General features: G+C 35.5%; 3 protein-coding genes across 4 annotated transcripts in view; 1 reads left to right on the forward strand and 2 right to left on the reverse strand.

Annotated features, from left to right (window-relative positions):
• The window catches only part of LOC135837996 (uncharacterized), a 110,280-nt gene that overhangs the window by 39,194 nt on the left and 44,599 nt on the right, over window positions 1–26,487 (forward strand). The window contains exon 3 of the transcript XR_010557293.1: window positions 2,574–2,692. The gene's annotated coding sequence lies outside the window, so the exon portion shown is untranslated. The remainder of the gene's footprint in view (window positions 1–2,573; window positions 2,693–26,487) is intronic.
• LOC135837977 (plexin-A4-like) lies at window positions 2,707–11,811 on the reverse strand. The gene is made up of 8 exons (XM_065353438.1): window positions 11,561–11,811; window positions 6,620–9,510; window positions 4,663–4,897; window positions 4,211–4,488; window positions 3,872–4,065; window positions 3,551–3,691; window positions 3,319–3,421; window positions 2,707–3,079 (listed from the first exon to the last, which is right to left on the reverse strand). The coding sequence occupies exons 2-8, from the start codon at window positions 9,434–9,436 to the stop codon at window positions 2,969–2,971; spliced, it is 3,879 nt and encodes a 1,292-aa protein (XP_065209510.1). The 5' UTR covers window positions 9,437–9,510; window positions 11,561–11,811; the 3' UTR covers window positions 2,707–2,968.
• LOC135837957 (uncharacterized) lies at window positions 13,134–24,181 on the reverse strand. 2 transcript variants are annotated; one of them, XM_065353415.1, is made up of 8 exons: window positions 23,984–24,181; window positions 18,013–20,518; window positions 17,686–17,920; window positions 17,300–17,586; window positions 14,881–15,074; window positions 13,917–14,057; window positions 13,739–13,841; window positions 13,134–13,623 (listed from the first exon to the last, which is right to left on the reverse strand). In XM_065353415.1, exons 2-8 carry the CDS (start codon window positions 20,404–20,406, stop codon window positions 13,525–13,527), a joined length of 3,453 nt encoding a protein of 1,150 aa, XP_065209487.1. In that variant the 5' UTR covers window positions 20,407–20,518; window positions 23,984–24,181; the 3' UTR covers window positions 13,134–13,524. The 2 variants fall into 2 exon arrangements, with proteins under 2 accessions (XP_065209487.1, XP_065209477.1); XM_065353405.1 differs by having other exon boundaries at window positions 18,013–22,028.

Here is a 26,487-nt window from a genome sequence, read left to right on the forward strand (position 1 = left end):
AAATATCAATTTACTTGTCTTCCTAAGTGTATGAAGTTCCATGGAATTGGAGGCATAATGCTGAATGATGTAAAAAAACATGCATTTATCACATAGACCGGGCAAATAGCAGTTTTAAAAAGGAAAAAATTGGCACATCAATTTTTTCTTCGGGAATGTGTTCAGATGAACCCCCTGAACCACCAAAAAAAAACCGACCCTCCTACCCATGGAGCTAATTTTTTTAGGGGGCTAAAACCGGTTGCGATTCGCGTTTTTTGCGTTTTACTCCGTAAATATTAGGTTTACGATAAAAACTACCATGACAAAAAATGTTCCCCTTCAAATTCTCGATAATTTGATACTACTCTCGATACCTATCTCTCAAGGGGGGTGCCTAAAAAAAGGGGTGGAAAGAGTAGGTGTTTCAAAAAAATGTAAGTCCAGTAAATTAATCAAAATTACCACTTAATATTATTCGTTTTCGCTCAATTTTTTTTTACAAAGTCTACACACCCAACTACTAATCAAACCACCATTGATTGGTCTTCAACCCTCCCCGGGGGTTGGTGGGGGGTGCTTGATTTTTCAAGTAACACACAACTGAATCATGTATTCGAAAAACGAATCTGGACGTGCGATATATCGAAGAGTATGTTTTCGAGGTCGCTGAATACGAATATGAACTTATTTTCTGGGTCTAACCCCTTAAAGCCCCTCTGTGCCCCAAAAATGGGGTCAACATTTTGAAAAATCGCGAAAAGTCGAGTGATATATCGAATGATATGTTTTCTAGGTCGCTGAGTACGAATATGAACTTATTTTTTTGGGCCAATCCCTCTAAGCCCCCCTGTGTCCCAAGAAGAGGGCCAAAATTTTGAAAAATCGCGAAAAGTCGAGTGATATATCGAATGAATATTGAGGTAGTTTTGAAAAAATGGCTCGTATTTTCATATTTTGAACCAACATTTTTTCAATTTCCCACTTATTCTTCCCTTATTTAAATCTAAACATTTTAAAATTTTGAATTGAAAAAAAAATCAAAATGTTTTTCAAAATATGTAGTGACAAAAATCGATTGTAATAATATTGATTATCTCCCCTTTCCTTTAAAATAAAATATGAGAAATTGTCCTGCTTTTATTACCCTATTTTTAAACATCACTAATTGGTGGGAAGTGTAAAGAGTAAAATGAGTGATATATTGAAAATGAATCCATGGTCTTGTTTTCAACGATCTTGAAAATATAATATTCTACTAAATATTACACGATTTCTGGCAACTTTTCAAAATTTTATCCTATTTAGGGGAGCGTAAGGGGGTTTTGAGGAATCGTTAGCAGAAAAACAGTTCATATTCGTACTCAGCGACTTTGAAAACATACAATTCGATATGTCACTCAACTTTTCAAAAATTTTCAAAATTTTGGACTTTTTTGGGGCAGTCAGGAGCTTTGTGGGGTTGGGGGCAAAAAATAATACCATATTCGTACTCAGTGACTTTGAAAACATATCAATCGTATATCACTCGACTTATCACGATTTTTCAAAATTTTGACCCTCTTCTTGGGGCACAGGGGGGCTTCGAGGGATTGGCCCAAAAAAATAAGTTCATATTCGTACTCAGCGACCTAGAAAACATACCATTCGATATATCACTCGACTTTTCGCGATTTTTCAAAATGTTGACCCCCATTTTTGGGGCACAGAGGGGCTTTGAGGGGTCAGACCCAGAAAATAAGTTCATATTCGTATTCAGCGACCTCGAAAACATACTCTTCGATATATCGTACGTCCAGATTCGTTTTTCCAATACATGATTCAGTTGTGTGTTACTTGAAAAATGAAGCACCCCCCTCCCCCCACCACCCCCCGAGAAGGGTTGAAGACCAATCAATGGTGGTTTGATTAGTAGTTGGGTGTGTAGACTTTGTAAAAAAAAATTGAGCGAAAACGAATAATATTAAGTGGTAATTTTGATTAATTTACTGGATTTACATTTTTTTGAAACACCGACTCTTTCCACCCCTTTTTTTAGGCATCCCCCTTGAGAGATGGGTATCGAGAGTAGTATCAAATTATCGAGAATTTGAAGGGGAACATTTTTTGTCATGGTAGTTTTTATCGTAAACCTAATATTTACGGAGTAAAACGCAAAAAACGCGAATCGCAACCGGTTTTAGCCCCCTAAAAAAATTAGCTCCAGGGGTAGGAGGGTCGGGTTTTTTTGGTAGTTCAGGGGGTTAATCTGAACACATTCCCGAAGAAAAAATTGATGTGCCAATTTTTTCCTTTTCGCCTTCGCTTTTTTACCTTATTTTCCCGCTCTAACATACCAATTAGAAGAGTTCATTTTCAAAATTTACAAGATTGCTGGGTATTTTAAATTGATTTATTGGACAAAACGAAGGTTCCATTTTTGCTTTCAAAAACGTATGCCGATTACTGGTGAAGGTACCTTATTGCAATTGCTGAAGAACTCCAAGTAGTTAGCTTCATACTCGGAGCTCCTTGCCTCTTGCATTTATCGTTTTAATGTTTTCTGTTCTTATTTATCAAATTCTAATGATTCGAAAATTTCTTTTTGATTTCAGGATCATTGTCGGAATATTTGAATACTCGAGCGGATATCACAATAATCATAATTATTAGGTACTTCTGTCACACTTTTGTTTTAATCAATGAGTGCTGAGCAAGATGCAGAATTTTTGTGGTAAGTCAAAGAATAATCATCCAGTTGCAAAATTATACTTACGTAGGTATATTTTATAATTGAATGAAAAATTATGAAAAAGTACATAATATTGAATTTAATACCTTCAGCTTATAGTTGCAAGAGATATCTGGGTACGTCTACACATTATGCCTCGTATTAAAGGGGAACATTTTATTAAATTTACCTACAAAATATTATGTACATTTGGTTAAATTGAATTTAGCCTAAGTTCTTCACATAAAATGTTCTGAAATGTTTGAAAAAAAAATCTGTTCATTTTCCACGATTACTAGAAGTGTCTGACAGTAAACTATTGGTTTCATTTGCCTTGTGGCTGGATACTGAACTAATGCTTGAGCAATCCGAATCCGATTCTTCAATTACCTATAGATGCAAATTGCATTTTTTTAAAACACTTTTCGTATTCACAGTATAGTAAATTTGGGTAGAATTCACACCTTCGGTGTAAAAAGATTACATTTCCGGCAAGTTAATTGAATGCAGGGTGTGAAATTACCCCCAAAACATGGAAATTTTCAAAATTGATTTCTTTTAGATGTAGATAACCTTATTACTCCGCAGTGCGAATTAAAATTCTGAATGGTAAAAAACTATTCACTTACTGCATCCATCTTTTTCAGTATGGCTTCTAAATCATGAATGATTTTTGTAAAGTCTGGTCGATTTTCTGGAAAATGGTCCCAGCATTTAACCATTAGGCAGTACCTGTTACAATTTATGCATTACAATACATCCATACATTAATCATGGTCATTTATTGGTTTTTGGGCAAAACTGATATAAACGTCGAAAATCAGTGATTTTGTCGGCTGAATGAAGTCTTGGTATACATACATGTCCATTGAACAATCTTCAGGTTTTTTCATACGGTACCCCGAGCCGATGTCTTGAAGTAATTTCTCTGCATCGTCGTACGTAGCGTATGGAACTGCCCCAAAGGTCACAATCTCCCAAAGCAAAATACCGTACGACCACCTGCAGGTATTGATAAATGTATTGTAAGGTATTCAAGGTATAAAAATTGAAGCTAAATGGTTGAATTGCTTTATAATTAGTTAAATGTGGTGCAGATAGGTGAGTAAGTAGTGGGTATACCTATTTTCATATAACTATCTAGATTTTATTTGTCATGTTTATTGTTATTGTTACACTTACACATCAGATTGTGTGGAATGACGTCGGTGCGTTAAAGTTTCAGGTGCCATCCATTTTACAGGTAATCTACCTTTGGACTTTTGTTTATAGTAGTCAGCATTTCGAATATCTTTGGCTAATCCAAAATCAGCTATTTTCAGCACGTAGTCGTCAAATATCAGGATATTTCGAGCAGCGAGGTCTCGGTGAATTAGCTAAGAAATTTGAAAAAAATAGTAATAAGGCCTGTAGTACGTACTTACATACTTTCTAAATTTTCCTTGTTTTTGAATATTTATTGAACTAGTATAGAACTCGACTGTTCATCTGTTCCCCTGTCAACTTCATGAAAAGACTTACTTTTATAGAAGCCAAGTATTCCATGCCTCTTGCTATTTGTAGAGCAAATGTAAGCTGGACTTTTTCAGTCAAATCATTTTCTCTAGATGTTGAAGGTTGGTAGTAGTTTCTGAGGAAATCGAGTAAATTTCCATGAGGAGAGTATTCGATGATGACGAGCAAGGGCCCATTTTGTGTACAACATCCGAGTAGACTTATTACATTGTCATGTCTGCCAATTAGTTTCATCAGTTCCATTTCGGTCACTAAATTGACCAAATCTTTGTCCTTGTGGTTATCTGCAAAATGAATGAATGTATGTAAATTGATTCGTCTTTGTTTGGGTGAGGTGAGGTGTGGTGAGGGGAGGGGGTTCCGAGTGGTTTGAGTAACTTTTTTTCATATGGAAAGAAAATGCGTTCCCTACGAAAAACAACTAGGTGCTCATTGTAAATATATATTTATCTGCTTACTTTTCAACATTTTCACTGCTACTGTTGTGGCGTTGTGTTGCTGTAAGTGGCCTGAAACATTTCCTTTGACAACTCTTCCAAACTCTCCTTCTCCTAGAAATTCGCCCAGAACAACATTTTCCCGAGGAATTTCCCACGTTTCATCCAGCGGTAATTCATATTCCGCCCTTGGTGCCATTTCATTTGCATCCAATACTGGATAGGATTCGTATACGATGGAGACATTTGGTAATCTCTAGAATTGGAAAGAGGTCGTGTTAGGACAAAATTCAGGTATGTTTTTGCAAAAAATCTGCCAATTGCGCGCGTTTAATGGCTGCATAATATGAACAGCTTATGTACCAGGGAATCTTTCAAACTTGTATTTTCTGATTTGAACAAAACCAAGCTAGATCGAATGAGCATGTCTTTAAACGTCTGTACTTACCCAAAATTTCAGGCTCCTAAAATCAATTTTGCAGTTTTGGAAAATTTTCAACATTTTTAAAATTCCAAGAGACTGTTTCGAGGACAATTTTGAAAATTTTTCAACGAACTAAAATTTTGGATAAAGCGTCCTCTGTAACGGAGATTTCGACATGAATTTGAGCTGCTCCTGGGTACTAAATTTCAGTTTAAAAGTGAAACGTCTCAAAAATGTAAATTCATGCAATGCCTTCAGAAATATGGTTTTTGACATACCTACCTATTAGTCGATTTTTGTTACGAAATTTGAATTTTAGCGTGTTACGGCACTGAGCACGCAGTGATCCAGATGGAAAATTTACCCGAACAAGCTCTTAATTTTGAAAAGTTTCGCATTTAAAAAAAAAAGAATTTTTGGTGTGTGAGTTTTTGAGAGTGCTGATTTTATTTTTGATGACAATTTTACTCCAAACTCCAAAATATGCTCCAATAGGGAGGGGGAGGGGCGTTCAAACTTGAAAATTTTGGAAAAGTTCAACGCTGGTATTAAAAACTAAAGTTTTCAAGGACGCCAAATTTATTTTTGAACATTATTGCTTGATTCCAAAAATCAAAATGGGCCCCCAAAAACACGAAAATTTGACAATTTTGAATTTTAGCACCCTGTTCTCGCCCAATGAAGTTATTTTTGGTTAGCGGATTGAGTTGTAATGATCCTAAAAAATGTTCAGTTCTCCACGTGCCCCTGCGGTGGAACGGTGGCTCCCCAAAGTAAGTTCGGGGGGGATGCTGTTTTACCCGTTTTCGAAAAAAATGAAGAATGATGCTTTTAAGATAAAAAAACGTTTTTTTTTTTCGAAATGACCCTACTATAATATTAATTGATTTTTGTTACCAAATTTTAAGTTTACCCTCCTTCCCTCGCATCTCTTAGCATCCGAATGGTAGCGTGTTTCTTGCCCAACCTATTTGCCTGCTTGATTTTTTTTTGCAGCAGGAGTATTGTCATTATACCTATGTAATGCAGTTTTGATTCTTGCACGCCTGGGAGAAGTTCAACTCATAAATTCCAATAATTTTCATGAAAGAAGTTGAATGTATTTGAAAAAAAAATGAATTTGAGTGATCACTATAATTTTAAACACTAGCATGATTTTATTACCTAATCAATTTCACTCATATGTTTTTGTTGCGATGTAAACATTTTTGTCGAAATTGTTGAAAAACAGGATTGAAATTTTACAAATTTTGGAGCTTTAAGTTTTTCTTTTGCGGATCTTATGAAAAAATTGAGAAAAAAAATTAAAGAAATTTTCAGCTTATGAGTTTACAGCACATGTTCTTGGCTTTTTGTTTGAGTCTACATATTTATGTAAATTTGGCTTCGGAAATAAATATCGAGGAAAGTTGTCGATTTCCAAGATAAGATGATCACACTAATACATTTTTGAAATTTATCTGTTGAATGTCTCTCAGTCATTAAAGGGTTAAGAATGAGTGTTGTTAGGTGCATTTGCTTTAGAAATTTCTGTATAAATATTTATGTGCTTACCAGTATGTCTAATTCATTTTTGTCCAGCTTGATTTCGTTTTCAATTACGACGCGTTTTACGCATTGTGACATAGCGATCATTTGCATACCCATTTTATTCATTTGTTGTTGCATTTTTCGCGATCTAACTGCAGACTTTCTATAATAAATCACGAATGCTGCGACTACAGCGAATGTTACTGCCACTATTAGGATTATTATTAAATGGATGTTTTCCGTTAACCAATTTGTTGATTGGTTTTGTCGCTGGCTTTTTTCAAATGTTGTTGAATTTTGGATGTTTTTGGTTAACCGATTTGTCGATTGGTTTTTTTGCAAGCTTTTTTGAAATTTTGTCGAATTTGAACTTGAACAGTCCTGTATATCTTGCAGCCAGAGATCAGTTACGGTGGATTCATCATCTGAGCTGTAGTACATGCATTCTCCAGTTGCTGAATTCCACTTACACGAGTAGTTCTTATTTAGACACGTTGTGCATTGATCGCCCAGAACGGCGCATTTATACACGATAATACGTGTGTTGTACGTGTTGTCAAGTGCTTTGGATCCGTTCCATAAAATAGACAGTTCGACTGTTATGAAAGGTTTCGATTCAGTATATGCAAATATCTCATCATTACACTTCAATTCTCCCTCTTTCGAAGCATTTCCTGCAGAATAACTGCTTTCTAGATGACCAAATTGTGTCTTCTCTTTTTTAGAATCGAATGCAAATTTACATGTAAATTTTTCATAATTTAAAAACATTGGGATCTTATAACGTACTTGTATTTGTTCTCTCTTCACTGTGTTGGCAGGTATGTAAATGTCTGATTTATCTTCGGTGAAAAACTGTGGGCAATACATCGAGTGCTTTGAGAATTTAGTTCCATTATATAATGATCTACTATTCGGTTGAAGGAAATTGGAGCTGTCAAGATGCATGCCTATTACTATATCATCCTCTTTCCAAATTTCACTATCCGTGCACCTAAATTTATTCACATACCACTTGCACGGATAAGGAGAACTCATACATGATGAACAAGTTTCATATGTACTACAATCGTAAAATATAACGTGCATTTTTTGAAATAGGACTGTTAGCTCAGCTTCTATGGAATGTTTATCGATGGGTGTTGGAGGTAAATGATTAGGTGAAGGTGTTACGCAGTTGATGGTATTTTCATTGCACATGGTTGTTGTATTGATAGAGAAATTGCCAAATTCGAATACACATATTATTGTATGGTTGATGAACGGATGCGGGGTTATTAATTTGAAAGTTACATTCGATTCCGCCGTTCTTGAGAATTCGTCTGCGGGACTTGAAGATGCGTCTATGCATTTATCGATATTGTAGGAGACCCAGTTGATGGGATTTTGTTCAACATCACATTCTGATTTGAAACAACATTTATTACTGGGAAAACACCATCCACAATAAGGATCTTTCATCGTCCAGCATACGTGTGATGTGTTATATTCGTTGCAATTATGTATTTTGACTTTGATGAGTTTATTGCTGGTCATCACATATAAAAAGTTCATTGTTAAATCAAATAGCATATCATATACCCTGCTTTCCGCATCAATCGTTATCTCTGCATATTTATTTGCAGTGGACAAATCGAGCGAATCGACTCCTTTTATCGATATTTTCTCTAGCTGACCGTCTGTGGTACCAAAAAACACGATTGTGTGATTGTTAATTGAGGTAACTACCATTGCTGTCACCCGTATATTTTTACGTCGATGCGAATATATCAGGTCTCCAACCACCGTTTCATTCTTTTGAAACTGGGAATGTAATTTATTTATTTGATACCTACATACTCGGGAGGTGCTTATCGTCAAATCATCGTGATCATATTGTAGTATTAGTGTGAACATGATTTTTTCCTCCATTTCATGTGAATCTGTTTTTGAACCAGAATCTGGATTTCGCTTTTGGATGTAGACCTGTGTGATGTCTCCTATAATTAGTGTTCCACTTGGACCCGAATTGCACATTATGGGAACTCTCTTGCACGAATTGATGTCTTTATGAGTATCTGTCACAATTGGATACTCACCTACCCGATTATTCAAATCATACAAATAGTTCTCGGTGATAAGATAGCCGACATTTTGGAAACTGAAACCATAAATTAATCCATCGTAGCGATCCAAGGGACACTTGTTTATCGTAAAACGAAAGGCAGTATTTTGTGTAAGAGCTGATGAAAAATGTTCTCGTTCTAGATTTTTGATAGTTACTGTTTGTATCAAACTTTCATTATAGGCAGGAACGAAACCAATGTACAATGTTGATAGTGGTGTTGATGAATTCTTTAGTAAAGTGGGAGCTATGAAGGCTACAGTTGTTGACCTATAAAGTTCAATTTCCCCGGCTACAGGTTCAAACGTAATTGTCCTGATTTTCGAAATATTACTCATATCGTGAGCATGACAGATACCATCGAAAAAAATACCGCACGATATTAGTTGCTGATTCTGATAGTCCAATACTAGCACTTCGTTCCGATTGGACGTTGTCGTATTTCGTATCAATTTATGTGAACAGTTGGGAGCAGTACAATCTAAAGGACTGAGTTCCGAAATAGTGTAATTAATTTGTAGTTCGAGATCCGTTGATAATTGATAGATATGGTTATATCTGCTTATATATACCCATCTTCCATATTCATCTACCGCCAAGTGATTGAACCATATGGCGTTTTCATCTGAAAACACTTTCCACGTTTCCTTACCTGATTTTGCATTTGAGTAGTTCGTGTTCAGGCAAAATATAAACGTATGTATCAATAGTATAGGTACGAGCTTAGGAAAATTCATCGCGACAAAAATTTCATAGTCGGTTGATTGCCCATTATTCTTCCCCGTGTAAAGTAGATTTCATTTTGAAATATCTGAAAGCATAAAGGAGATATGAACTTCAGTTCTTGCATTGATGGTTGATGATGATGAATTGGAATTACTGTAGGTATGATAAAGAACCTTTACCGAACACTGAATTTTGACAAAAGTTTGGTAACAGCTAATGCTAAAATTAGTAAATTACTCTCAAGTCTATTTTAAATTACGATTTTTCATATGTATTTCTTTATTATCCGTTGAAAAACTATTTTCTATCGTTCGCTGATTTCTGGGAACTTGAGAGAAGTAGAAAAAAATGGGTGCACCGAAGGGAAATTTGTGAAAAAATTGTAGCGTTTTCCCCAAAAATGTAGGTATAAAATGCAGCGGAAATTTTCAGTAACTCTTCGAAGGTTCTCTCGGTTTACATGTTAGGTATACCTACAGATTGCTTTGAAAAGTGTAATGAACTAATGACTAATGAGGAACCCTGCCCAATTGTCCAAATCTCAGAAAAGTTGAGCTTTTAAAGAGAAATTATTTCGGAGAACGGAAGTTTTGATAATGATCAATGAATCCTTCATTTCCAACCGAACAAATTAATATAATATGAAATTTTTTTTCAAAAAAGATTCAAGAACATAAGAAAATTAGTGAAAAGCACTATGCTACATTGCTACATCATCCGCTCCAAAGCAAAAATATTCCATCATTATTTACCCCCCCCCCCCTCCTAACGCCAACTTTTGCGTCATATTTCGATTGAATTTTTTACGTCGGAAAAGAGAAACTTTGAAAAAAATGTGCTTGATTTGTGACTATGCAAATGGCATGTTTTTCATTAAGTAATACGCAAAATACGTGCAATGGAACGAAAAAAAATGTATATAAATTATGAAGTAACGGCAAGTAAAAAATTATAATCTCCTGGTAAGTACTTTAAAAAATTGAATTACGAGAAAGTTTAGTAGGTATATGTATGTATTAAAAAATGAATGTTGTTTCAGAACTTCCGACGTGATTTTGTAATTTATGGGAAAAAGCTCTCTTCCTGGCGACTTGCGCGATCCTGTGTGTTTTGTTTTCTTTTAATAATTATAACCAATGAAATACCTAGGTAATGTACGGCACTAAGTAAATTTTGGGAAGGCTCCAGTGATGAAACAAAATCGAAACCCGTTAAAAAATATGCGAAAATTGACTTCAAACTTTTCACGAGGGAGATTAAAATGAAAAAAAAAAATGAATTCCTAGGATGCGTAGGTAGTTTTCTCGTAAAATCAATGTTAACGTTGAAAAACACAAAAATTACCTACTTTTCAGAAAGATTTATATATAGAGTGCGGATTTTCATGCACGAAAAATCTCAAATTATGCACATAGGTAATTTATGCATTGTAAAAGCCTGAAATATGTCATTTTTATGCATTTAAATGCTGAAAAATGCAAAATATGCGCAATTGAGATGGGTGTTGTTGGAAAGCATTTTTCAATCTGAGTACAATGGTAGGAGCCATTTTTTGTTATTTTCTAATTAAATTCTATAAAACACACAAAAAAAGGAAAAAAATACAAACAGCATGTGTTGAAGAAATCAAAAAATCACAAAATCAGTTGTAAAAAATTTTTATTTTTATTTTTTTTTGTTTTGGGAGTCATTTTGATTTTTTAAAAAAAACTCGAAAAATGAAAATTTTGATCAAAATTTTTGAAATATGCTGAAAATGGCTAAAATATGTCGTTTTATGCACATTTAATGCTATGAATTATAACGTTTTATGCATTTACAGCCAAAATATGCAAAATATGCACAATCAAATTGGGCTCATTTTACTCAAAATCTTCCAAATCAGAAAAATCAATGCGATATGCGCAATTATCTCGTACATAAGGTATCAAAATATGCAAAAAATTAAAATCCGCATTCTATTCATGTAGTCAACATCAAATCGAAATTGAAGGTTTAAAACCCGTTTTATGTATTTAGATAATTTTTTATATCGTCACGTGAAAGAGAAAGTCTTCATAGCTCTTTTGCATTTTACCTAGGTATCTGAGTAAATACTTATGTTACGAGTAGAACAGTAGTTTTATATTTCTTACCTTTTTCTGATGAGTTTGCGATGATGATTTCGTTCAGCTACAGATGAAAATAAAACACAGGATTCAAAATCTTTCGAACCACCATCGCGGTATTACGGTGAAACACTGTTTTAATAAATTCATTAAAAATATATGAGTTAGATTAGATGACCCAGGACATTCGTTGGATGATGAGAAATCCAGGTTTATCGTGTTTTATTTCGATAAAAATTTTAACTGCGAGGGCTTTAACCAATAGGCAAGCAGAACGCTGCAATAATTTTGACGTGTATTTCATTTCCGTAGCTTTTTACGAAATTCCGCATGAATCAAGGTTAATGATTAGGATTTTCAAAAGTATAAATTGTTATCAATTTGTGATTTTCATATCAGTTTCCGTTGGAAGATTGTTGTTTTTTTTTTTACCGACGTGTGGTAGTGATTCGAAATAATTTCCGCCGGTGAAAATGACACTTACCTAACATTGTCAACGTATACGGTATTTATATTACACTCGTTGGATCTACTTTTATCTCACATTTACCGTGATGCAGGGATAAAATTTTCAACATTTGGTCAGACCCTTTCGCGAGAAATTCAATTACTTCAACGAAAATTTCAATGTTCCCATACGCCCTATTGGTTTATGGTATCTACGTATTTTGCTGGAAAATAAAAATCTTTCAACGAAACGGGGTTTTGAGTATTTCTGAAGAATTTTAAACCTAAAATTGGGTCATAATGTTAAACATTTTTGAAAAAGATACCATGGGATTGATGGAAATGAGTTGAAAATTCACAGTAAATTCGAATACGTATATCTTATAGACGATGAGCGTTTTTGAAGAATGTTGAGCTCAAAATCAGTTTATAATTTTCAGAATTTTAAAAAAAGTTCTCGCGAGACTTGTCAAAACTGGTTAAAATTTTGCGAAAAATGTAAATACCTACGGGTATTTCTACGAAAATGTTATATGAGCAATTTCAAACATCGTGTCATGGCGATTTCAGAAGTGAAAAAAAATTCACGAGACCTATCCAAATGTGTTGAAATTTTGCGAGGAATTCGAATATTTTTATGTATATCTCAATGAAAACATTTTTTTTCGTCGATTAATTTTAACAATTTACGCCAAACTCGGGTCATAATCTTTAGAATTTTCGATGATATTCTCATTGATTTTTAAAAAAATTACCATGCGACCGAGCCTAGCCGAAATGGTCCAAAAATAGAAATTTAAAGAAAGTAGAATCCTTGTACGAAAGTGTTTTATTTTGACAAAGAGTCCAAGAATTTGGAAAATTTGGTTTTTGGGCCAAATCTAGAGCCCTATGTGGACCAAATCGGTTCAATTTTTGGATTCGAGTTGAAATGCTTTTTAAAATGAAACAAACTTTCGATAATTTTTTTTGTTAATTTTAGGACATTTTCTCCCAAATTTGGGCCATTACAATCACAATTGGCCTCTCGCTATATTTTTTGGAGGAAGTACTCGTCGAGAGCTTTTGGTCTTCTTATAACTTTTGCAACTTATTCTACGTCAATTTCAATAAGTTGAATCTGACAATCAGGTGCATAAAATAGAACAGTGAATAAGAATTGAGAAAATATTTATTACTTATTCATACACCAGAATATTATGTACTTACGGTGGACTAAATCATTATAAATAAATAGAAAAAAGCATAAGATTCAGTTACCCAAAGTAATCTAAGCATTAAACTTTCGTACGAGTATGTACTAAACATTTTTTTAAATATTAATCTTTAATTTGGTACCTCCATCTTGTTTGGAGCACATTCCATGTTGCAGAAAAAGTTATTTTCTATTCTATTTACCACAATCATGGTATGTATAGTATGTAGGTACCTTAAAACAGGTAGAACTTTACAAGAGTGGCCAGGTACTTTAATTACAGCCTTATAAATACATACTTAATTTGTAGTTTAATAACAAAAATATAAGGCTACTACCTACTACAGAATCATTCAAGACGAACTACCAATTCATCGTCGGTTTCATTTTCTGTGTCATCGGATTCTGTTGTAAGTTTTGAGTCATTAACATCAGGTTGTTTAATTGCCTGTAGATACATATGTAAGTATATTGAATTTTATGAGATAACCGGTCTATATTTTTGAATTAGTAAATCATGGCAAAATGGGTACACCACAAAATTGTGAAAAACTTTCGCTTACTTTGTCACAATTCATCAGTATGTCATCCAAGTCTTCAATGATGTTTGTAAATTCTGGTCGGTCTTCGGGCAGATAATTCCAGCATTTGCTCATTAGACTGTACCTGTCCAACAAACGTGATACGTATTATGTGTAATTATCAAACATCCTTTGGATGGAAATACTAGGCAATTCATACGTGTTAATCGAACAATTGGTGGGCTTCTTTAAGCGATACCCTGATTCGATGTCGTCCATTAATTTTTCCGCATCGTTGTATAAAGGATAAGGATCATCACCCAACGTCATTATCTCCCAAAGTAGTACCCCGTATGACCACCTTCACGTGTTGATCAATTTGTAGGTTACAATCATGAATTTAAAACAGTAAAACTACAATTACACTGGGCAACAATTTTTGACCTTTTTTTTGTGTTCGGGTTGAAAATGGGCTTAATCGATAGTTTAGACCCTAAAACAAAAAACAGAGTGGGATTTTTCAATTTGAGTTGTTTTTGTAGTCAGGGGAGATGATCAAAGTTGCAAAAATGGCCGTTTTTGCCCTATTTCACAAGTTTGTGGAGACATCAGTTTTATGTTTCAAAAAAAACCAAGGTCATATTCGGATTCTACGCACTTTTTTAAGTAAACAATTTCACCGGATTTTTGATTTTCGAAGTTTCAAGCGCATACGGAAGATTTTTGTTTGTAACATATTTTAAAACTCGGAGCGCGCGACGCTGGCGTTACTCCACCACGTAATCGTGGCTCGGAACTGTGTTCGCGCGGGCGAGTCTCTCGCTCCAAGTTTTAAAATACGTTACAAACAAAAATCTTCCGTATGCGCTTGAAACTTCGAAAATCAAAAATCCGGTGAAATTGTTTACTTAAAAAAGTGCGTAGAATCCGAATACGACCTTGGTTTTTTTTTAAACATAATACTGATGTCTCCACAAACTCGTGAAATAGGGCAAAAACGGCCATTTTTGCAACTTTGATCATCTCTCCTGACTACAAAAACAACTCAAATTGAAAATCCCCACTCTGTTTTTTGTTTTAGGGTCTAAACTATCGATTAAGCCCATTTTCAACCCGAACACAAATATGCCGTTGCCTAGTGTTATTGATGATTGTTTGGTACTTATTTAAAGTATTCAACTTACACGTCAGATTTTGATGTGTGGCGTCTGTCTTTTAAGGCTTCTGGTGCCATCCATTTGACTGGAAGTTGACCACCAGTTTTTAATCTGTAGTAGTACATTTGTCGAATGTCTCTGGCTAATCCAAAATCAGCTATTTTCATGACATAGTTGTCAAATACTAGAATATTTCGAGCTGCAAGGTCTCGGTGAACAAACTGAAAAAATTCGAATTATTTCAATATGTACCTTAAAGGCACTTTAAATGACCGTGGCTCTTGGTTTGGCGCATATACCAGGCAATAAAAGCAGTGAAAACGTGGATTCGGGTTCAAATTTTAAAATTTGAATGTTGATTTTTTAGGAAATCCGAGTTTTTAAAAAAAAGGCAAACAGGCCGTAAGGAACTTTGTATTTTGAAACGTGAAAGAGCTTTATCTTGTTTTTTGGGAAGTCTGATTTTGTTGGTTTCAAAATTTTAGAATTTGAACGATGGTTTTTTAGAAAAGATTTTTAGAAAGTTTGATGTTGAATAATAAAAACTAACAAGCCTGAGCGAAGTGAGAGCCTTGGTTTTCAAAAATTTATAATTGAAAAGGTAAATTATTGGGTATTTTTTTTTTAAAACAAGAAATCAGTTTTTTCACATTTGGAATTTTTGAAAGTGCCAAAAAAATCGGCAAAATAGCTTTTTTATTTATCAAGTCCGAAAATTTTTTGTCAAAATTTGTCGACTTTTTGAAAATTTGATCACCCTTCCCCTCCTTACAAGGGAACCTCTTGAGGTGTCCGCCTCCGATTTGAACGGGACCGCGATTTTTGCAAAGAGCATGTTCTAAAACCACCAAATCCAAATTTTCAGCTGCCCAAGTTCATTTTTAGATTTTTGGCGAATTTTTGAAAATCCAAAATTGACTTTTGGTGATTTATGCTTTTTTTAAAAAAAGTACGTACTTGATCAGTAAAAATGTTCAAAATAAGTCCTAAAACGGATATTAACCCCTCAAATCCAAATTTCGCCATTTCCAGCCATTCTGGAGCCTCCAGTGCGATTTTTCAATTTCTCCAGAATTTTTAATTTGCTCCAGAAGGCGTGAATATGAAGTTGGGGAGCTAAAAATCGACTTGTGTGTTATACTCGAACTGTTCAACTAATTTATTTACATTTGAGCCGATTCTGGAGGGGACACCTCAAGAGTGGGGTTTTGACCAGATTTTTTCATTATAAGAAATCCAAAAAAATCAAAATTTTACCGTTTGCGAGGAAATTTTCGAAATTTGCGCGAATCGCTGTATTTCGAACACAACAAACCCTCTGAGGCTGAGTTCCGCCATTTCCAGCCATTCTGGAGCCTCCAGTGCGATTTTTAAATTTCTCCAGAATTTTCAATTTGCTCCAGAAGGCGTGAATATGCAGTGGGGCTGCTAAAAACCGAGTTGTGTATTATATTCGACCTGTTTAATGAGTTTACCTAGGTACATTTGAACCGATTTCGGAAGTGACACCTCAAGAGTGGTTTTTTGACCAGCATTTTTTCAAAATAAAAATATCCGTTTGTGAAAAAAATTTTGAAATCTGCGCGAGTCGCTGTATTTTGACATTAATTAACCACACGAGAGCGAATTTCGCCATTTCCAGCCTTTCTTGGGCCTCCCTTTAATTTTTGGATATTTTTATTATGAAAAAAGCTGATCAAAACCCCACTCTTGAGGTGTCCCCTTCACAATCGGCTCAAATTTGAATAAATTCGTTAAACAGTTCGAGTATAACACACAACTCGATTTTTAGCTGTTCTGGAGCAAATTGAAAATTCTGGAGAAATTTAAAAATTGCGCTGGAGCCTCCAGAATCGCGGGAAATGGTGAAATTCGCCCTCGTGGGGTTAGTTCATGATGAAATACTGCGATTCGCGCAAATTTCAAAAATTTTCTCGCAAACGGGAAATTTTTGATTTTTGAATATTTTTATTTTGTAAAAAAGCTGGTCAAAAAACCACTCTTGAGGTGTCCACTCCAGAACTGGCTCAAATGTGGATAAATTCGTTAAACAGGTCGAATCTCGATTTTTAGCTGCCCAACTTCATATTCACGCCTTCTGGAGCAAATTGAAGATTCTGGAGAAATTGAAAAATCGCGCTGGAGGCTCCAGAATGGCTGGAAATGGCGAAATTTGGATTTGCGGGGGTTAATATCAGTTTTGGGACTTGTTTTGAACATTTTTACTGATCAAGTACGTGCTTTTCAAAAAAAAAACATGAATCACCAAAAGTCAAAATTGGATTTTAAAAAATTCGCCAAAAATCGAAAAATGAACTTGGGCAGCTGAAAATTTGGATTTGGGGGTTTTAGAACATGCTCTTTCCAAAAATCGCGGTCCCGTTCAAATCGGAAGCGGATACCTCAAGAGGTTCCCTTGTTAGTTTTGTCCCGGACGAAGACTTACTTTAATGGAAGCCAAGTACTCCATGCCTTTTGCTATTTGTAGAGCGAATATCATTAGTATTTCTTCGGACAACTGATTTTGTGTAACCTTTTGGGCTCCGGTGGAGGGATGATTTTTCCGGAGGAAATCGAGTAAATTTCCATGAGAGGAGTATTCAGTGATGAGAAACAAAGGTCCATCGAGTGTACAACATCCGAGTAGTTTTAGTACATTTTCATGTCCCCCAATGAGTTTCATCAGTTCCATTTCCATGACTAAATTTACCATATCCGCGTCAGTGTGGCTATCTGTCAAATGAGTTTTTTTTAAACCTTCTATTCTTTATCGTTAGCTTAAGTATCACGCGAGTACTTATGATTTGTCAAAACTAATTAGATGAAATATACTTTTCAACATTTTTACTGCGACTGTTGTGACGACATTCTGCTGTAACAAGCCTAAAACCTTTCCTTCGACAACTTCTCCGAACTGTCCTTCTCCTAGACATTTTCCTAGAACGATGTTTTTTCGAGGAATTTCCCACTTAGCATCGGGAGGTAATTCGTACTCGTCTTTTGGTACAGTTGAATCTTCAGCGAATCTTGGAATAGACGTGTATTGGATACTGACGTTTGGTAATCTCTAGCAAAAAAAGCGACACATATTTGTCTACTTGTAAAAACCAATAGGTAAATAAAAACATTACTGAAGTCTTAAATTAAGTAGGTACTTACCAACATGTCTGATTCATTCTCATCCAGTGCGATGTCATTCTCGATCACTACTCGTTTTACCCATTGTGACATAGATATTATTTCCATACCCATTTTATTAATTTGCCGTTGCATTTTTTGCGATCTTTTCTTAAATTTTTTATAAAAAATGACGAATACTGCAACTACCACAGTAAGTGCTATCACTACTATTATGATAATGATCAATTGGATGTTTTCCATCAACCAATGAGTTTTTCGAGTGCTTGCAAAGTTTGGACACTTTTCTGTGTCATTCCACCAATGATTGTTCAGGTCAGATGCTACATCCGAGCTGTCGTATTTGCATTCTCCAGTTTCCGAATTGAATATGCATTTGTAGTTTTTATCCAGACACGTTTCGCACTGACCGCTCATGTTGGCGCATTTATATAAGATAATTTGTTGATTGGCGATGTTTTCAAGATATATTGAGCCATTCCATAAAACAGACAAGTTAACAGTTAAGTTGGCTGTTTGAGCATCGTATGTAAATATCGTCTCATTACATTCGATAATTCCATCGGAAAGATGTTCAGAAGGGAAACTGACATTTCGTATGTGTGACGGTTGCAACTGCTTCAAGGTCTCGTTGCCGTCTGTGTCAAATTTACATGTAAATGTTTCATTGGTTGAATTTACGGGGATTGTGTACTTCACTGTGATTATTTTTTTCTTTTCTGCATCAGCGTGTATGTACATGTGCGTTGAAGTCTCATTTATGATGCTGAACTGTGGACATTCGCCCAACAAAAAAGAATACATTTTCCCTGTTGAACAGCCGCCATCACACCTCTGAGAACTATCGTTCCAAATCTGTCTACTTGTGCAAGTCTTATCATTTACATTCCAGTAGCATAAGTAAGAATTTAAACATTGCGAGCACAATTTGTATTCACCACAATCAATAAATTCAACCGGCATGGAGATCCATTCGGTACTATTTTGTTTGTCATTACATTCTGATTTCAAGCAACATCTATCGCTATGAAAACACCATCCACAATAAGGATCTTTTGCACGTAAACACGAGCCTGATGTATTATATTTGTTACAATTATGAACTTTGACTTTGGCGAGTTTGTTTTCAGTCATTACATACAAGTAGTTTTTTTCAGGATCAAACAGCATATCAGAATTTATCGCAGATCTTTGGTCAATGGTAATATCTGCATAAAGATTTGCAGTATGAACATCGGGCGAATGAAATCCTCTTATTGATATCTTCTGTAGACGACCATCACTGGTACCAAGAAACAAGATTGTGTGGTTATTAACTGAGGTGACTGCAATTCCTGTGGGGCTTATGCTAGGGCATTGGTATGAATATATGAGATCTCCATCCAGAACTTCATATTTATCGGAATGTACCTTATTAATACCATGCATGCATACTACATAACCTTTTGTGCGTTTTGCATTATAGTCATCCCCACTCACGTACATTCCGAAAAGTGTGAATAATACTTTCTCACCTGTTTTCAATTCGGAATTTAATTCTTGCCTATTCTCGTGGATGTACGCTTTTTCGAGCACTTTATTCGCGGACACATGTTCTGCAGTTGAAAAATTAGATTTTTGAAAGTAATCGTCGCAAGTTAAAACGAATTTACTATACGAATAGTTTCCATTTTCATGATCTATCTTGATTGCGTTGTTATATCCTCGAACCAAAAAATAGCCCGAACTTCCATAGGTGAAGCCATAAATGGCCATCGTGAAGCCATTATAAAAAATAGAATTTCCTCCAAGATTTGACAAAAAATGGTCTTGTTGGGTATTTCTGACGGTTGTTATTAATGTGAACTCTGCTGGCTCCTTACTGCGAATAAGAAAGGCAACATGTAGTACGGACGCTGGTGTTGACGAGTTTGGTGATAATGTGGGAGCTATGAAAGCTACCATCGGCTGATAACCCTGAGTCAGCACTTCAGGTTCGGACCCGGTCGCCAGCATTTTGGAAATATTTTCGGTATCGTGGGCGTGACATAAACCAGGGAAGTAACTACTGCATGATAAAAGTTGCTGATTTAGGTGATCCAATACCAGTACTTGGTTCTCATTCATATACTTTCGCCTTGCTTCTTTTGAACAGTCGTAATAGCTGATAGTACATTTGGAAAACTCGGGTTGCGGTGTAGGGTGTTTAATTTGCAATTTCAGATCCGATGATAATTGATAAAGATAGTCTACCGCATCTATGTATACCCATCTCCCTTGTTCATCCACGGCCAGATGAGTAAAGACGTTGTTACGTATATCTTCTGGAAACTCACTCGAGATTTCATCGTCCCATTGCCCATTCGAGTGATCCGCGGTTATAAGGAGTGTAACGGTGTATGCAAATATTACGAAGAAGAATTTGAGAAGATACATAGCGAGTTAATTCCCAACGGCGAATAAGTATTTACAGTTTCGTTATTGCTGCAGCTCGCCCAACTTGGTATTATTTGTATCCGAATTACGAAGGCATTGGTATCTGAAGTATCTGCAATAATAGATGAGATATGGAATACAGATTTGCTGTTGAATTAATGGTTTAAAATAATTGTTTACTATGATCATTTGATCGATGTTGTGTTATATTCAACCCTTCAACGTCTGAGAGGAGTTGTATGTAGTTCAACCAATAAAGGAGAATTTTCATGAGATGGTGGGACTAAACAATCAGATTGTGATATTTGAAAGCAACATCGAATTTGAGTGATTATACTCATTTTGGAAATTCAGAATTTTCTCCAAAACATTAGGTCTGTTGATTTGCAACGCCAAATTTACGGATGCAGATATTGCAGATGAAAACATGAAGTTGGGTTGAGAAATTTTGCCGTAATGAAGTTTTGTCGGTTATTTTTCGCATTTTTTTTTTACGCTCAACAAGAGAAGTACCCCAACCGACAGAAACAGTTTTGAGTCAAATAAAGAAAAATCGAAAGAAGACCCTCAAAATTTCAGGTGCTGAAATTCATTTTTCGTTTTTCAGGGAATTTTTGAAAATACAAGTGAGGAGTCGGCCTGCGTGTCCGCTACAGGGTGCAATAAAAATGAAAAATGCTGCAGTTAGGTCACTTTGCAGGCCGCACATACGTTTTTTTTTTTGGTTTTTTAGTGATATGTACGCAATTTTCTCCGGTTTTTCATTGCGTATGTTATTCTTTATGAAAGCAAAGATTTATTCATTTATTCAAGATTTTTTTATGTACAGGAAGCTGGGTAGCTAAAACCGGAGTTGTGGCTTATTCTCAACTTACGATTTTACCATTTCGAATCACTCTGGAGCCTCCAGTGCGATTTTCGATGTCTCCAAAATTTTTGAATTTCTTCAGAAGGGGTTAAAATTAATTTTGATTTCAACAAACAGTACCCTATGAAACACATTTTCGGAAAATAGTAAAAATAAGGTCACTTTGCAGGCCATGCTTTTAATTTTATCATTTTCAAGGGAGGGGGAAGGGGTGTTACGAGTGAAACTGGATGAAGGTGATATATTCCTTTTGTAGGGCATGTCCTAAACTATTACATAGTGTTGCTATCTCAAAAATCATTTTTTTGCAGTTAGGTCACTTTGCAGGCCGACTCCTCAAATTTAGGTTGGATGAGTTAGAAAGAAGCTTAATTTTTGCAAAGTGACCTGGAAGACTGAAATTGATTTTACACTTTACACCCTGCTCTGAACCTCCCGAGTCAGTTGTTGACGTAGGTACAGGTATGAATCGTAGGTAATACGTACCTATTTTGGAAATTATTTTAAAAGTTTGTAATTTGGAGGCATCGTGAACTTCGAAAATTTATTCAAAATATCATAATTTGGCGGTAATGAGGTTGCGGGGTTGTATGGTTCCGCAATCATAGATATGCCTGAGCGTAACGTGGGCATTCGTAATTATCGACGCGAGCGCGAAATAAAGATAGCCGAGGCGAGGCTGGAGTTATAATGATGTATTTGTTGGTGTGTGCACGTAGCAGAAATTCTGGAGAAATTTAAAAATCGCGAGATCCTGAAAAAAAAAAGAAAAAAGAAATATAGCCGTATACATAGAAGAACTAAATTATGTGTCGTCTGTATAGGCGAGGATCGATGCCAGAAGGAAGTGAGGACGACGACAAGAAGCGGGGAAAGGCGAGGCGCGTAAAGGCAGGAGAAGATCGATGAGAATAACGGGAAACTGGTTAGAGAGCGAGCAGCGGCGTAGGTGGCGACGCGAGCATCGTTGCAGTTGCAGGATGGACAAGTGCAAGAGCGTCAACTGCGGCGACGCGAGCATAGGAGGAGAAACGGATCGAGGATGAAGGAATGCGAGCAGGAGCCGCGGCAACGGCGCGAGGATACGAGGACGATGACGACGACGACGAGAGATATGCGATGACCATAGCTATGCTCACCGCAAGAGTTTTGAAAAATTAATAAAAATTTCATAATTCAGAGGCAATAAGCATTTTGAAAATCGGTTTAAAAATTCATGAGTTAGGCAATGTGGTTAAAGTATCTGTAACTCGGGAAGAAAAATAGCTAGGAACTTGGAATTTTCGAACAACCGTGTTTCACTTTTTAACAACCATCGTCGCGTCGTCGTATGAAATTCCATCTCGCAGAGGCGTAACAAAGCGATGTGTCGCTGGTAAGGAGAAGGTTTGAAACTGAAATTTTCCTAACTTTTCCCGTCTGCCCCCCTCCATTTATCAAAGATCTCGTGCTCCTCTTTGGCTCTTCAGTATTTTTTTCAACCAATTGCCCAAAGATTATTCGAGAAAGTTTTGGAAGGGAGAGTTGGAAACAAAAATGTTGAATATTTTTATATTTAAAAAACCAATGCGTTTAGGTATTCGAAAAATTTGAATTTTTATATTGATTCGGTCAAGTTTTTGTCAAACTTTCCTAGTTGATTTTTCTTTCTTGAAAATTATTAAAAATTTGTGCATTTGAATTCAAATTAGCTTGAGCGCGAATCAAAGGTAAAAGCGGTGGACAACAGATACCTATAGGTAAGTAAGTCTATTCGGAAAACGTCCGTTCGGGAATTCAGATGCGAGAAAATGGCCGAGAATCGTTCAACAGCTTTGTTTTTTCATCAAAACAGTATGACCTGGGTAATAAAATATGTTGATCAAATTGGATTTCATCGATCCAGTGGAAACTTTAATGACAAGTAAACGATTCTTAATTTAATCGTCTCTAATTAATTATAGTTATCATCAGTTCTTTCTCAGAGAGTTTATCCAAAAAGTTATTGTAACAATTTTTTTTTTTTGGATGTGGAGTGTTTATGAAAATAAGTGAGTTTACGCAATTTATTGGTAGATAGTTTTAATATTGTACTTTCTTGTAATCATTGGAATTTTTACATCGGGAATACGAGAAAACTTAGCCTAACAATTTTTGATGTGTTAATTCAGCATGAAAAATTGCACTTGGGGTGATTTCAGTTTTTAAAAATTTAATTAATTAAGTACGAGTAATTTGACAAGTTTTATTGCTATTTTTTTTTTTTTTGAAAAATTGGTAAATCCTGGATTTTGGCGGGAAATGGCCTCGGTCCACGCAGAATCCCAAATGTACTTCCATCTGAAACTGGACAATTTTCCGATGACAAAACAAGTTGGGTAAGGTAAGGAGGAAGAGTGAAAAAAACTATTTTTCAAAAATGCCTCTTTTTTGATAGCTTACAGCTCCTCTCCAGGAGCAGCTCCGGAGCTACAATTTTTTCTGATTGATTTTCAACTCGAGATGATGGCCTTCACAACCTAACCTAACCTAACCTGGTCGAAATCGTCCAACTTTTGTTTTGTTATCCACATGTATGTGTGGGTGTGCGTAGGAGTATGAGAGGTGGATAGATACCTAAGCAGGTATTTAACCTTCAGAAAATGTGGATTAGTGCCGCATCATTGATTATCTTTCATAATGAAATTTCATGAAATGGACATCAAGAAGTAATAGTTGCAAATTGCTTACCTCTGGCAAATAATCTTGTAATAAATACGTCGTCGATCAAAGAGTCAGTATAAAAATAGGTGCCAGTTTTTAGTTTTCTGAACCAGTAAAATAGCGAACAATGAATCACGATTTGTTGTAAAATTAATCAAAAATAAATACCCAAGTAACGTTGAAATTAAACACATGCGGCTTCGCGAAATAGGTTACGAAAAATGCAATGGAAAGAGTTCGAGTGATCGTTTTAATTTATATCCAAGTTTTTTTTTTTTAGAGAGAGAACATGCCCGTGTCTTCGTCATTTTTCATTTTTCCTGAATTATAATTTTTAGAGGAATACTTGATATTTGTGTAGAAAACAGGATGATGACTAAGGATTTTCAGTGCAGTGCAGTGCAGTTGTCATCAGTTTCAATGTTGATAACTGCTGCATGATCAAAAAAATGATAACGAGTCGTCATTTTTTCAGGTTTTTCTGTCGATGATTATTCTCGCTTCAATTTTCATGCTATAGATAAATAATTTATTCAGAAAAACAGAATGTAGATTTTGAGACGACCATATATGGGCAAATTGTGTTCAACTGGGTATTTCTGTATGAATCAATCTTATAAATCACTGCTTTACGTTTCAGTGCATCGTTTTAGTGATATTGTGGTGCTGACTGCTGATGAATACCGCACACATGACGTTACCATGTAGATAATTCATAATTAACTGGAAAAATCTCCGAGTTTCGCTTTGTTCGTTTGGATATCGTTGCATCAACATTTTATCAATTTGAATGTTTCTCACAGACTTTGCAACCATGATGAAAAAAATGCCAAACCTCGAACTTAAAAGTTAACGAAGCAGTAGGTACATGCCATTTTTCATCTCAAATTGTCGATAGGTCGCCTTTTCCAAAAACTTTCTGAAAAATTCAGCTATCTCTATATAATCTGAAACATGATTCTCGAATCTGGTACCTAACTCATCAGGACTTTGTTTTAGGTAAAATAAAATTGCTGAAGAATTTCAAATACTAGTTGGCTTCATACTCGGATGAAACATATTGAAAAAATTTCACCGCTGTTTTAAACAAAAACAGAAACCTAAAAAATGAATTGTAAGGGGACACTGTGCCTTCACTGGCTAGACAGGGGTACTTATCATATTTCTATTAGTGGGAACGTAAATCTTTCATCAATAAGGGAAGTACTGGAGAATCCAATCAATAGTTCGATTCTCTGGTACTTTACTTATATGAAAGTACATCCGATGTTTTTAGGTAAAGTGCTTAAGTACGTGGGAACCACCCGGGAGGTATTTTCACACCATTCCATTTAGGACAGATGTGAAAAGCTCGTAAGTTCGTAAAGCTCAATTCTTTCTCAACTCGAGGCTAACAGCCAAGTTGAGAAGGAATTGATCTTCACTTGTTGATTCGCGCTTCGTCTGGTAGGTCTGACTGCAGAAAAGTAATAAGGCCACTCACTCCTACGTAAGAGTTGTGCTTGAGTCCCAGGTCCTCTACCTTAACGTTCGTGATTAAGGAGAGTATTTGCGTATATCTTAAGTCTTTCTATTCGCATACCCAACGCGGGCAAAGTGATTGTTACATGGGAGTAGGTAAAAGCGATCCTACTTACGCCACTATTTGGTGGATTATCCTTTCTCTTGGTTATATGTGTAGAGTTTTTTATATATTTTAGACTTAAGTGTGACTTGTTATAATTATTTTCAACAATTATAATCAAGTATTCGAATTTATCGTGTGTCCTTATTTCGCGTGTGAATTGACATAGGGTAAAAACGAGTAAAAATCTGTTTAAATTGGTAACTATTGGTGTTGTTTAAGCTGAACTAGCAGCGGGTAAGTGTGATTTTAATGGTGACGAAATATACTGCTTCGGGAGTAAGTTTCATCCTCGTCTACTAGGAAATTAATATTATCCTAACCACATATCGCAAGACCTATACATGCCTATTTAACAGAATATTTTTGAATTTTTGAAATATTTTACCAATATGTAGACGGGCATGTGAAAAATCCTCCCTCCCCCTAATTTGTCAGTGAATTTACGAGAAATACCATTTTTCTGGCCATGATTTTGCAAGTGATACATATTGGAAAAATTTTGCCACCGCGCCGTTTTAAACGAATGAAAACACCATTTTCATAAAACTTTATACTAGGGGTGAAACCGGTTTAAGGGGGACGATTTTTACTCGACCGAAAATTCTGATTACATGTTTCAACTTTGAGACCCCGTAAGTATTTTGTTGTGTAGCCCCATCTTTTGGCTACAAAATGACCACTCATTTTTCAAATTTGGTCCAAAAAATTGGGCTCCAGAATTTTTTTCTGAACCAAATTTTTCGTTCCACTTGACCCGATGATGTGTTCAAGTGGAACAGACGGGCGGGTCAAGTGGAACGAAGAGTTTCTCATAAGAAAATTATAGAAAATTAACGTATGATTCTGAATTTTTAATATGTTCTTCGCCTCAACGAGAGCTCTAATTTGATATTTTTACAAGCTT

Source organism: Planococcus citri, chromosome 1 (assembly GCF_950023065.1).
Source record: "Planococcus citri chromosome 1, ihPlaCitr1.1, whole genome shotgun sequence".
NCBI lineage: Eukaryota > Metazoa > Arthropoda > Insecta > Hemiptera > Pseudococcidae > Planococcus > Planococcus citri.

What these genes read in the sequence shown, in the direction of transcription:
- LOC135837977 (XM_065353438.1), bottom strand. Translation starts at nt 9,436, where the DNA reads ATGAATTTTCCTAAGCTCGTACCTATACTATTGATACATACGTTTATA. An exon ending in CATTCCACACAATCTGATGT is followed by an intron (nt 3,692 to 3,871) that starts GTAAGTGTAACA and finishes CAATACCTGCAG; the next exon opens with GTGGTCGTACGGTATTTTGC. An exon ending in TACTGAAAAAGATGGATGCA is followed by an intron (nt 3,080 to 3,318) that starts GTAAGTGAATAG and finishes TTGCATCTATAG; the next exon opens with GTAATTGAAGAATCGGATTC.
- LOC135837957 (XM_065353415.1), bottom strand. Translation starts at nt 20,406, where the DNA reads ATGTATCTTCTCAAATTCTTCTTCGTAATATTTGCATACACCGTTACA. An exon ending in ACCAATTGTTCGATTAACAC is followed by an intron (nt 13,842 to 13,916) that starts GTATGAATTGCC and finishes TTTGTTGGACAG; the next exon opens with GTACAGTCTAATGAGCAAAT. An exon ending in TACTGATGAATTGTGACAAA is followed by an intron (nt 13,624 to 13,738) that starts GTAAGCGAAAGT and finishes ATGTATCTACAG; the next exon opens with GCAATTAAACAACCTGATGT.